The 12,589-nt window shown below is 46.2% G+C and overlaps 1 protein-coding gene across 6 annotated transcripts in view; it reads right to left on the reverse strand.

Annotated features, from left to right (window-relative positions):
• Window positions 1-12,589, reverse strand: part of washc2c (WASH complex subunit 2C) — a 31,319-nt gene that overhangs the window by 7,039 nt on the left and 11,691 nt on the right. For all 6 annotated transcript variants that reach the window (XM_080781493.1, XM_080781494.1, XM_080781492.1 and 3 more), the window contains 17 exons: window positions 12,317-12,376; window positions 11,584-11,711; window positions 11,416-11,488; window positions 9,863-10,054; window positions 9,105-9,298; window positions 8,089-8,199; window positions 7,424-7,516; window positions 6,692-6,793; window positions 6,487-6,594; window positions 6,152-6,315; window positions 5,493-5,631; window positions 4,935-5,022; window positions 4,569-4,751; window positions 3,988-4,160; window positions 2,916-3,029; window positions 1,672-1,755; window positions 185-571 (listed from right to left, as the gene is read on the reverse strand). In XM_080781493.1, the coding sequence (XP_080637619.1) occupies window positions 185-571; window positions 1,672-1,755; window positions 2,916-3,029; window positions 3,988-4,160; window positions 4,569-4,751; window positions 4,935-5,022; window positions 5,493-5,631; window positions 6,152-6,315; window positions 6,487-6,594; window positions 6,692-6,793; window positions 7,424-7,516; window positions 8,089-8,199; window positions 9,105-9,298; window positions 9,863-10,054; window positions 11,416-11,488; window positions 11,584-11,711; window positions 12,317-12,376 (2,393 nt within the window). The remainder of the gene's footprint in view (window positions 1-184; window positions 572-1,671; window positions 1,756-2,915; window positions 3,030-3,987; window positions 4,161-4,568; window positions 4,752-4,934; window positions 5,023-5,492; window positions 5,632-6,151; window positions 6,316-6,486; window positions 6,595-6,691; window positions 6,794-7,423; window positions 7,517-8,088; window positions 8,200-9,104; window positions 9,299-9,862; window positions 10,055-11,415; window positions 11,489-11,583; window positions 11,712-12,316; window positions 12,377-12,589) is intronic.

Here is a 12,589-nt window from a genome sequence, read left to right on the forward strand (position 1 = left end):
ACACATTCAAGTATCCGACAATGTATGAAGTCACCGTTCCGACTTTGATGAGTGTTGTTCTAAAAACAGTTTTATTTTTTTCATTTCCTCAAATGTTAATATTTTGGACATAGCTGGTCTTTTGCCCGACAGCAGAGAAATGCATGGATAATGAGGTTTCCAGATATGCAACAAACAGTCATACCTCATTCTCTGGCGTGGATGCAGGGCTGGTGGCCGGTGACGTGTGAGTGTCTAGTGCAGGACTGGTGGCCGGTGGCTTAGGGCTGGTGGCCGGTGGCTTGTGAGCATCTGGTGCGGGGCTGGTGGCCGGTGGTTCAGGGCTGGTGGCCGGTGGCTTAGGGCTGGTGGCCGGTGGCTTAGGGCTGGTGGCCGGTGGCTTAGGGCTGGTGGCCGGTGGCTTGTGAGCGTCTGGTTCAGGGCTGGTGGCCGGTGGCTTAGGGCTGGTGGCCGGTGGCTTGTGAGTGTCTGGTTCAGGGCTGGTTGCCGGTGGTTTCAGAGGTTCTGGTGCGGGGCTGGCAGCTTTCAGAGGTGCGTCATCTTTAGGTTTGCTGGGCTTCTCTGCTATTTTCTGCGTATGGAAACAGGACGTTTATTAGTCCCCCTTGAGAAGACTCGTCTGCTTTTCAAGGAGGTCCTTAACTCATCTGAGATGACTAAAACTAAGATGAGAGAACCACTGCAAATTATTTTACTTGGTCTCACACCTACCTCACATGACCACTAGCCCCTGTCGGGACCCTCGGTTACCTTTTCAGAATTTTGGACGGCGGTACCCTAGGGTCCCTTCGTAGTTATTCCACTCCCCATAAGACGCAGCTTTACCTACTGTCTGTTCACGGAAACCCGCGTGGTCGCTTGAGTGTTGGTGAGATGTTTCAAAGATAGGAGACAGCAGAAACGTGTAAGTGGCATTAATCAGTGTTGCCATTAAGTACTTTTTTTTTTTAAGTTTTGGATTCTCTGAAATTCTCTCTTCCTCACTTCCCATGTCCCGCCTCCCACGACACAACAGCATTAAAAACATCCTGCATGTACACGGTTGGCCAATCAGAGGCAGTAACTAGGACGTGCAGCTAGCCAGTCTCGGTGTGGGAGGCGGGACATGGGAAGTGAGGAAGAGAGAATTTTAGAGAAGCCAAAACTTTTAAAAAACATAAAAAATACTTAACCGCTGTCTCCTACTGCTGCAGTATGCATCTTTGAAACATCTCAGCAACACTCAAGCGCCGTCCAAAATTCAGAAAAAGGTAACCAAGGGTCCCAAAAGGGGCTACATGACTGCCTGCCTACATATGTCCCAAACCGCCCCCTCAGGCCATCCATTGCTGGCCTGCTCGATCTGCCTAAAAATGGTAACTAAAAAAAACACGGTGAAGCAGCTTTCTGCTTCTACGGGCCGACGGCGTGGAACAAACTCCCACTATGCCTTCGACAGGCAGCCTCTGTAGATATTTTTAAAGCACGGCTCAAGACATACTTCTTCCTCACTGTATTGCATTACTGCTATTATTTTAATGCCGTTTTATGCCTTTGCTTTTCCTTTTTTCTCTATTCTCTGTTTGAGCTGCATTTCATGTCATTAAAGGTGCTATACAAATAGTGTTATTATTTATACCACGTGTCACTCTCAAAAACGGTTTAAAACCACTGATGAAAAATAATGTGTACCGGTGGAGCTTTAGGCTTGATGGAGGTGAAGAGGTCATCGTCATCATCATCAGCGAACAGACTGGGTGCTGCTGCCTTTGTACTCTGAAACAAAAGCACGCACACACATTTTAATCATTTATAAATGTCCACATAAGGCCTGGGCCATGGCTCAGTGGTCCAGGCACCTTGGCTGGTAATCCAGTCTGGAAGTGTGCCACGGGTTCGACTCCCGATCCCGACGGCCTTTACTGCATGTCTTCCCCCCATCTCTCTTCCCATTTCCTGTCAGGCTACTGTCCCTTCATAAAAAATATAAAATACATAAGAGATACAATACAAGGACACAAATATTTACAAGGTGCTATACAGAATGCAATCAGCAAATCCCGGACAAATACCCACACACCCTTCAGGGGTACAAGTGACAGCGTCTACCGATAGTAGAAGAACTTCCAAGAACAGAATTTTGCAAGCCCTTTGTTTAGCTGCTTTTTTGGCATCCCAACTCCCAAGTTGTTGGAAGTCTCTTACAACCAACCTACGTACATGTCCTATAGGCTGCCAAAGATAAACACAAGTAGATTGCACCTATGGCCGTCTGGAGGAGCGGCTGGTATTTAATGACTTTGGTCATAAAGGCTTCCTCTAAGCTAGAAGCAAAGGTGCAGGCCACTTCAACAATGGAAACTGATCTGTTCCCTTCATTGACAATAACATCTGGTGTATTAGCACAGGGCTTCTCAACCCGTGGGTCGCGACCCCTCAGGGGGGTCGCCAAATTATTTATATATATTTTATTTTATTTTTTGCAACTGAATGGCTGGAAATGGAAATGAAGAGTTTACATAGTACACATAGTACATGCATAAACTTTCCTTAATGATTATATCTGGTTTCAGTATACATTTATGATATATTTTCTCTATTATTAAGGTTATTTTTGCAGAGAGGTGTGCAAAGATTTCAGGATTTTCAATACAGAGTTGAAACATGGAAGGTTTGACACAGGAATGTTTGTACATTCTCACAGACAGTGTAAAATGTTTAGATATGTCCTTTGTTATGAGATCAACTATTCTGTCGTGGCGTGCTATGTAAAGACCTTTAAAGGCATAACAGCCATTCAGAATGTGTGACATGGTTTCTGTAACAAGCCCTGTGGTGTGATGCAAGCAATGAGGAGCATGTGTGGAGGGAAACCAGAGGGAAAGGTTGAGTCTGGTGGGAGGGGAGAGAGAGAGAGAGAGAGAGTGTGAACTGACCACAGCTCTCCCTGAGGTGGTGAAGAGGTCAACGTCTGGGTCGTTGTCTCTCTGCTGCGTCCGGCTGAACAGCAGCTCCTCGTCCTGGAAGACCCCGGTGGTCTCTGCTGCGGCCTGCATGAGAGAGAGAGGGGGGGGGGGTCAAACACACACACCTCTATACCGTTAACCCTAACCCCGGTGGTCTCTGCTGCGGCCTGCATGAGAGAGGGGGGGGTTCAAACACACACACCTCTATACTGTTAACCCTAACCCCGGTGGTCTCTGCCTCGGCCTGCATGAGAGAGGGGGGGGGGTCAAACACACACACCTCTATACCGTTAACCCTAACCCCGGTGGTCTCTGCTGCGGCCTGCATGAGAGAGAGGGGGGGGGGTCAAACACACACACACACACACACCTCTATACCGTTAACCCTAACCCCGGTGGTCTCTGCCTCGGCCTGCATGAGAGAGGGGGGGGGGGGTCCAAACACACACACCTCTATACCGTTAACCCTAACCCCGGTGGTCTCTGCCTCGGCCTGCATGAGAGAGGGGGGGGGGGGTCAAACACACACACACACCTCTATACTGTTAACCCTAACCCCGGTGGTCTCTGCTGCGGCCTGCATGAGAGAGAGGGGGGGGGGGTCAAACACACACACCTCTATACCGTTAACCCTAACCCCGGTGGTCTCTGCCTCGGCCTGCATGAGGGGGGGGGGGTCAAACACACACACCTCTATACCGTTAACCCTAACCCCGGTGGTCTCTGCTTCGGCCTGCATGAGGGGGGGGGGGGGGGGGTCTAACACACACACCTCTATACCGTTAACCCTAACCCCGGTGGTCTCTGCTTCGGCCTGCATGAGGGGGGGGGGGGGGGGGTCTAACACACACAGCTCTGTATTGCTGCTGTCAGCTCCATATTCTAACGTTGTGTTTTTCTTTTTTTGTTTGTTAAATTAAACAAACCTTGAGTGTGTTCTTAGGCCTCACTCACAACTAAGACACACTTGTGTCCTGTGTCTTCTGTGTGGCATTTCCATTGTGTGTTCTTAGCAGCCTGGCATGGTGGCTGTTCTACAGACCTTGAGTGTGTTCTTAGCAGCCGGCGTGGTGGCTGCGCTTCCTTCTGCGTCCTCGTCTTGGTCGTCATCGTCTTGGTCGTCCTCGTCCTGGTCGTCCTCCTGGTCAAACAGACTGACGGTCTTCGTTTTGTTGGCTTTCTTCTCTTCCCTCGTAGTGGGGGACGGCGGCACAGCTGGTGGCAGATGTATTTATATGTTATTACAATTATTATAATAATAATTATTATTATTATTAATTTATTTTCACTATATTGGAGTATTTCCAAATTTCTTATACTTTTCCTTCTACTCCACCACATCTCAAAGGCAAATATTAGTTGGTTACTTTTAGTCTTTAGACAAAACATAACCACTTCAGCCATAGGGCTGAAGTGGTTATGTTTTGGTTATGTTTTGGTACACTTTTTGAAAATAACCAAGCTCAAAGTACATCACAAAGCGACACGTTGTGAGCTTGGACATCTGCCATTTTCAAAGGTTTTTTATACATTTGAAATCCTCATAATGACTCATAAATGACTACTTTTACCACTTTAAATCAGTAGTATTTCTAACATTGCGGTAAAAGAACATGCGAGTACTTCTTTCATGGCTGGCAGGCGACGGGGGGCCGCCCCCCCCGGACGGGATGCTCTCGCTGGGCTCAGCCTGGTCCGACGCCAGGCTCTTCTTGGGCTGCTTGGAGGCCAGGACGTCGATACCCCCGAACAAACTGACCGCTCCGGGGGGCTTCTTCCTGCCCTCACTGACCCCTGCTGGCAGGCCTGAACCGTTGAGGGAAAAAAAAGGAGTTCGAAGTGAGAATGGGTTTGTATAGGATGGAAATAAAAGAGATAAAATGAATATCAAAAATCTAAATACGGAATCAAACAATGTCTGGAGTCCATTGAAATGACCCCAATCATGTTTAATTTACGAATGATATCCCGTTAACAGCTCAGCCCTACCCCCTGGTGGTGATGAAGGGAGTTGCGCCTCAGTTCTCTGGGGCAGAGAGGGATGGGCCGGCGTTGAGGGCGGGGCCGCAGCACCACTCTGGAGGAAAGAGGAAGTACAGGTTTTTGCTCAACAGAGGGGGACAAAAAACAGGAAATTAAGAAACGCCATAAAATAACTTTCTTTTACACAAATGTAGTAGTATCTGTTTCCCAAACAGTTGATCGGACCCATAAAAAACCCCAGGTGTGCGTCCCCTGGAAAGTGCCCTTGGTTGAGGCAGTAGGTGCTCAGCGTTGATAATAACTTAACTCATAAACCAACTAAATGGAAAAAGCGGCACTCCAAAATAAAAGATGCAAGACTGGCATAGTTTGTGTTCCAAATTTGTCACATTTCTTTCAAGATCTTATTTTGAAGAGCAGATGTAAACAGTAGTAGTTAAAGTGGTTATACTCATTTTAACACATTATTAACCGGTTTTGCTAGGGGACCCTGGCCTGGAACCCCCCCTCAAGGACCCCTCACCACCTTGAGAAGCACAAATAGGATGGACTCCTCCCACTCACCTGATTGGCTGGAGCGGCAGCACTGATGACGTCAGCAGGTTTGGAAACGAACAGAGATCCTTGACCACCATCGTCATCATCATCATCATCACCACCCTCATCTTCAAACATCAGCGCCACCCTGTGGTGTTTCTTCTGACTGCAGCAAGGACAGTAATACATGTAGACGTTAATACACCAGTTGGTTTTCAACCCTTTTCATATCAAGGTACATTATTAATTTGAGCCACGGACCACCATTTGATGAGATTTTGCTTCTCAGACCCAAGACTTAAAGGGGGACAATTCACCCCTTTTGCAACCTTTCCTGGGTTTGTTTCATGTGTGAAATAATGTGTTTTTAGATATTTTACTACCGGTATTTCAAAATGCCTGTGATGTCACAGGCATTGGTCTCACTTCCTTCCTGGACTACACATTGTCAACAGCAAACGTTGATCAAAATAATAATTATTCTACATTATAATTATGAAGCAATGCAGATCATGTTTAACAATAACTTTACTCTAGAGAGCGTAACATCAAACCAAATGACCCATAAAGGGTTTTTTCCATTTTATACTATACTGTCCCAAAGGATTTGGTCAGAAGTTACCAGCTGTTATTAATTAACGTAAGTGCACTATGATCATTATTATTGATTGCTTCCATGTGAATACCTGGACACTTTAGTGGTAGCAAACAGGTCATCATCTTCATCGTTATCAAAGAGACTGCCTTTCTGGGATGTAATGGCGCTGGGGAGACTAGAGGGGGCGCTCACGCTAGACTTCATCCCTCCCGTCTTGGTCTCTGCAGCGGCTTTGGAGTTCAGCCACTGGTCCTGTCAATCACACGTGTCAAGTCAAAACACCACATCAAAACACCACAACCTTCCAGTCTCAGTGCGGACACAAAGGGTGTCCTCAAAAATGGAGTTAGGTGGTTTCCTCCCGACAGCAACGATATAATAAAGGGTGCATGGCGGTGAGGTGACGTGAGGAGACAGGCTTACCTCGTCGTCGCTGAACAGCGAGCTGGCCGCGGTCTTCTTGGGTTGCGGCGTCGTGGCTTTAGCTTGCTTCGCGCTGCGCTTCGATTTAGCCGCCGACGCGAACAGATCCTGTGCAGGGATCGGAAGGCGGGATTGTTATCACGAAGACACTTAACTGTTAAAATACACGCTTAGAAATACCTGAAACGTGTGCGTGTTACTTCACCTCTTCCTCCTCGTCGTCGAACAGGGACAGATGGGCCTTGCTGGTCTTTGCTTGGCTGCTGGGCTCAGGCTGGGACCGGCTCTTAGGGAGGCTTGGGACTATCTGCAAAGACACAAAAATAATTCGGTCATTTTATTTTGAGGTTTCAGTCTGGAACGTCATGTCAACCAATCAGAATGTCGAATTTTTCGTGTTGATTCATTGATATATATATAAAAAAAACTTTTTTGATTTGATAAATTGAAAACGTAATTGATACAATCCATCAAAATTGCAGCTCTAGTTTCAATCATAGATATAACAACCTAGGTGCCTCATGCCGCTGCAGTACATTGGGGCGACCTCATTGGCCGCTGCAGATCATTGGAGCGACCTCATTGGCCGCTGCAGTTCATTGGGGCGACCCGTATCACACTGTAAGGCGGAAGTGCGGAAGGCACGCTGCGTCGCTGCCACTCAAGTGACTACTGGCCAATCACAGCGCATATTTTCCAGGACTTATCAATTCAATCCAAAGGAGCTTTATTGGCATGAGAAAAGAAACGTTTACATTGCATCTGATTGGCCTACTGAACGACCTCTTCTGTGACGAACGTGGAAGCTTGGCAAGCTTCCGCATGCGATATGCGTCACCGAAGCCTGCATTTTCTCGAGATACAAGCGCACCAGAGCCGAGGGAGGAGTCTACCTTTCTATATCTAATCTATGGATTCAACCTTGCTGAAATCTTACTTGTGAATCTTCATCGTCAGAAAAGAGCCCTCTTGTGGTGGGTCTGTGTGTCTGCGTGCTAGGAACCTTCTCCACATCTGGTGGAGGTCCATTCTGAAACCAGATAAATAGCTTAATTCAGGGCGGCAGTGGCTCAACGGCGGTAGCTCAGGGGTAGAGTGACTGAGAAGGTTCCCAGTTCAAACCCGGGCTCCCCCAGAGTTAGTGTGGAAGTGTCCTTGAGCAAGACACTGAACCCCCTAAATGGTCCCGATGTGCAGGTTGGTGCCTTGCATGGTTTCCTCCGGCATTGGTGTGTGAATGGGTGAATGTAATGCACAATCTATGTAAAGGTGTATGAATGTGTGTGTGTGTGTGTGTGTGTGTGTGTGTGTGTGTGTGTGTGTGTGTGTGTGAATGGGTGAATGTATTGCACCTTTGTTGTAAAGCTTTGAAACTAGCTTGCCCCACAGTTAATTCGGAAACGTAAATTCTGTCGATTATTCAGTAACGCCAGTTGGTATTGTATTTTATATCGTTGTCATCGTTGATTAGTCACCTTGACAACGAAGTAGAACTTGTAAGGATCGTGCGATCGTGGAATGAGCAACACTGCTAAACGTGTGGGTTTCACTGAATGGGTTCCCTGACCAAATAGAAATAAAGTGTGGACAGAGAGGACATACCTCGTCAGATCTGTCAGAGTCGCAGCTGGGGGACGGCTGGCGTTTCTGAAGGGCCTCAGAGAGCAGGTTCTTGGTCCCGGGGCCGAACATGGAGACGGCCCCCGCTGGCATCTGAACAACAACAACAACGCTTTATCCTTTAAATCAAGAGTTCCCAATATTTCTGTTACAACTTACCACGCAGTGTTGTTTTCATCCACTAAAACCAAGACCAAAAATGTTCGTCGACTACCTTTTTCCACTGACGAAAACTAAATGGAAACTAAATTAAAACTATACCGTAAGCTATGGTGAAAACTAAGACTAAATATACTGACAATTTCGTCAACAAATAAAAACTAGACAAAAATGTTAGGAAGGGACTAGTGGACAAGAGATCCAGTATAAGTCATTTTACAATTAGTTGCATGCTGAAAATAGCAAATCTACAAGCTTGCAACGCGTCGTGAGCTTGTAGATTTGCTGTAAAAAAGTGTAAAATCAGTCATTACGACGGCATCGAGGCCCGCCAAAACACATTTTAGTCGACTAAATCACCTGTAGATGTAGTCAACTAAAATCTCATCACATTTAGTCGAATAAAACTAGACTAACACCAATACATTCCATGTGACTAAAACTAAGTCAAAACCATTCAAAACTAAAATCAAAATTTGCTGCCAAAAACAACACTGTTACCATGGACCGGCTGGCAAAATGTCCTCACAAGCACAAGGTGTGCAATCTGGTCTGCAAATCATTTCATCCATTGACCACGCGCGAGCGTACGGTTCTATACTAGGTGCGCATGTCGCGTAGGGAATAAGTATGCTGTCTGAAAAAACCTAGACTACAGCACTGTTCAGTGTGTATATAAATATATATGGTCTCCCGCATGTAAGTCAAATATCTTAACGACTAGTGTGTGTGTACGTATGTATGCGAGTGTGTGTACGTATGTATGTGAGTGTGTGTACGTATGTATGTGAGTGTGTGTACGTATGTATGTGAGTGAGTGAGTGTGTGTGTACATGCACCTTCTTCTCGGGAGCTTTGGGCTGCTCCTCCACCACCACGGTGCTCTGGGCTGGAGGGGGCGGGGCCACGGTGCTCTGAGGGGGCGGGGCGCTCGACTTCTCACTGAATATGTCACCTTCGTCCTCCTCATCCTCGTCTTCATCTCCGCCGAAAAGGTCCACAGTCTTCTTGGCTTTTGGTCTGTCCTGGCCAGCTGAACAAAGCCACACACATACACACACACACTCAACACAGGGACTTCTATTTAACATTTCTAACCCCGAAAATATCTCTGCATTGTGAGCTTGTAAATCAGTTTGGTGCGTGACGCCACTCTCAACTCTGTGTCGGGTAATCAATGCCTTTACTGGAGACGCATGCAACGTTAATGCCGTTGGGAAAAGACAGTTCTCTTGAATGCTGCCTTTGGGTACAGTGATGGAAACGGGGCTATTTATGATTTCTTTCACCATAATAAATGTTGTTGTGATGTCTTTGTTCACGTGCCTGTTCAAACCCAGTACTCGGGACAAATACAACTCAACAAGTCGGAGTTGCTTTTTCAAATTTGTACTTCAGAGGGGTTAGTTAGCGCAGGAGGTTAATTTATGATGAGTCAAAAGTACCATATGTCTCTTTGAAACATGCTGTAGTGCAGTAAAAGTAAAGAAAAAAATAATGAAAAAAGGAGTATAGTTCTCAATTAAATGCACGTAGGTACTGTCCACCGCTGACAAGAATCGAGGTAAACTGAAGCAACGGCCATCATCACACTTACCAGTGTTGGGCGTTTTCGTGCTTTTTTTCCCGCTGAAAAAGTCATCCTCCCCTTCGTCGTCGTCAAACAGCCCTCCCCCACCTCCACCTGAGACGGGTCTGGGGGCCGAGGGCGTCCTGGGTTTGCCTGGAGTTCCATTCTCTTGGCTCCCCGCCGACTCCTCCTCCTCCTTGGAAGCGAAGAGGCGGTTTTCTACAAGGAAGACATTGTTTTCTTTGTTGGTGTATTGAGTAAACTGAACCCGAGCTGGTCTCTGCACTTGGACCGCTTTTTCCCCGCCAAAATAATAGCAGATCTACAAGTTCACAAAGCTCACAACGCGTTACTTTTTGGCTAATGTTTCCCTCAGAATATGAATGCTGGGGTTCACGTGGTTGACCGTATTAATGCCAGGAACGTGGGTTTCCGTTTTATTCTCCAACCCCCCGCCTGTGCCAGAATGTAAAAACCCGTCTTTATTTAATGTAATTTAATCCAGTAATTAAAAATAATAATATATATATTTTTTGCTTTTACTCGCATGTTAGACAGCCTACAGTAACTGTACATACGGATCCGCTTATTACTCCTTTGTATGCTCAAAATGAGCCAAAATCCAGTGTTTAGAAGGTAATGTTTCCCTTTTCTTACATCCGCGGACGAAAACATCTCATCGCCGGTCTACCGCAGCCTAGAGTGTAGCCACACTGTAGTGTGGGTTGACGACAGAGTACAGCATCTTGCAATGGGTCTGGTCCACAAGATTCTCTCCCTCACACACTGTAGACTAGAGTCTTAACTATGAAACCTTCCCTGGAGTCTCCCTCACACACTGTAGACTAGAGTCTTAACTATGAAACTTGTCCTGGACTCTCCCTCACACACTGTAGACTAGAGTGTCCTGAACTCTCCCTCACACACTGTAGACTAGAGTCTTAACTATGAGACTCTCCCTCACACACTGTAGACTAGAGTCTTAACTATGAAACCTTCCCTGGACTCTCCCTCACACACTGTAGACTAGAGTGTCCTGAACTCTCCCTCACACACTGTAGACTAGAGTCTTAACTATGAGACTCTCCCTCACACACTGTAGACTAGAGTCTTAACTATGAGACTCTCCCTCACACACTGTAGACTAGAGTCTTAACTATGAGACTCTCCCTCACACACTGTAGACTAGAGTCTTAACTATGAAACCTTCCCTGGACTCTCCCTCACACACTGTAGACTAGAGTGTCCTGAACTCTCCCTCACACACTGTAGACTAGAGTCTTAACTATGAGACTCTCCCTCACACACTGTAGACTAGAGTCTTAACTATGAGACTCTCCCTCACACACTGTAGACTAGAGTCTTAACTATGAAACCTTCCCTGGACTCTCCCTCACACACTGTAGACTAGAGTGTCCTGAACTCTCCCTCACACACTGTAGACTAGAGTCTTAACTATGAGACTCTCCCTCACACACTGTAGACTAGAGTCTTAACTATGAGACTCTCCCTCACACACTGTAGACTAGAGTCTTAACTATGAGACTCTCCCTCACACACTGTAGACTAGAGTGTCCTACCTGTGGTGGGCATGCTGCTTTGGTTCTTTTCTTCAGGCCGGGCAGGTTTCGGTGCGTCAGAGAAGAGATCGCCCTAGACAGTGAAAACAGCAAAGCAACAGTCATACAATCCATAATCCATGATGTAACTGGGGAATAGATCGTTATTATCTAAGTCAGACAGCGCACCTCATCGTCATCATCGAACAGGCCTCTCCCTCCACTGAAGAGGCCTCCTCTTCCTCCAAAGGGAGAAAAGTCCTCGTCCTCCATCTTGGGTGGCTTGAACATGTCATCGTTGGCATCCTCTGCTGCTGCTACCAGGTTACAAAAATAGGGTGTAAGTCATTCAAATAAGTTCCTATTTTGTGGTTGCTTTTTACCACTTTTTTCTCCCCAGTTTAGTCGTTATCCTCCCCTCACAGGCGTATTTGCCGAGTCTCCAGCTCTTTAGTAAACAGAAAATTCCTTTTCAGGTGTGGGATATGAATCTCATCCAATAGGGAGAGAGAACCCATACAGGATAAATGAAATTGGAAGTGATGAAACAAAACCAAAAATGAGCAGCCGAATTGGAATTATTGGAACAATATTACCGGTATATAAATGAAGCATGATACGGGTGGTATTTCCTGATTGGATGAAATTGGTGTCCCAGCCTGAACATTTTTCTATTTAATTTTTTTCTGTTTATTAAAGAGCTGGAGAGACAAGGAACAAACACTCTGTGAGAAATGATTACCGTCAGATTATAGATCTTTAACTGTGTAACACAAACAGACGTTTTGTTTTAATCACACAATGCATGACTGACAGAAGGAGATTTACTACACAACCAGTTTGCATTGTTGAAACAGAAACAACAGAAAGAAAAAGGCATGTGACGTGTGTGAAAACATGAAGGTGAATAACGTGATCCTACCCGCTGCTCTCGACGGCTTTTGATCTTTCTTGCTTTTACTTTTCTTCTTTGACGTCAACGCTTTGGAGACATGATACGAACAGAAGGCATGAGCATGCACACAACACATGCAACAGCGCACACGCCGCACACACAATTACACATGAGACCAACCGTAGCCCCACTTCATCCATTTTCAAACCATCTTCATTGAATTGCTCCTCACTAATGCTCATTATAAGCTGCCAGCTTATCTGTCTGTCACTGTGTCTCAGTCATTGGTGGGTTGAAGAA

Source organism: Protomyctophum bolini (genome assembly GCF_963924005.1).
Source record: "Protomyctophum bolini genome assembly, chromosome: 14".
Classification (NCBI taxonomy): Eukaryota; Metazoa; Chordata; class Actinopteri; order Myctophiformes; family Myctophidae; genus Protomyctophum; species Protomyctophum bolini.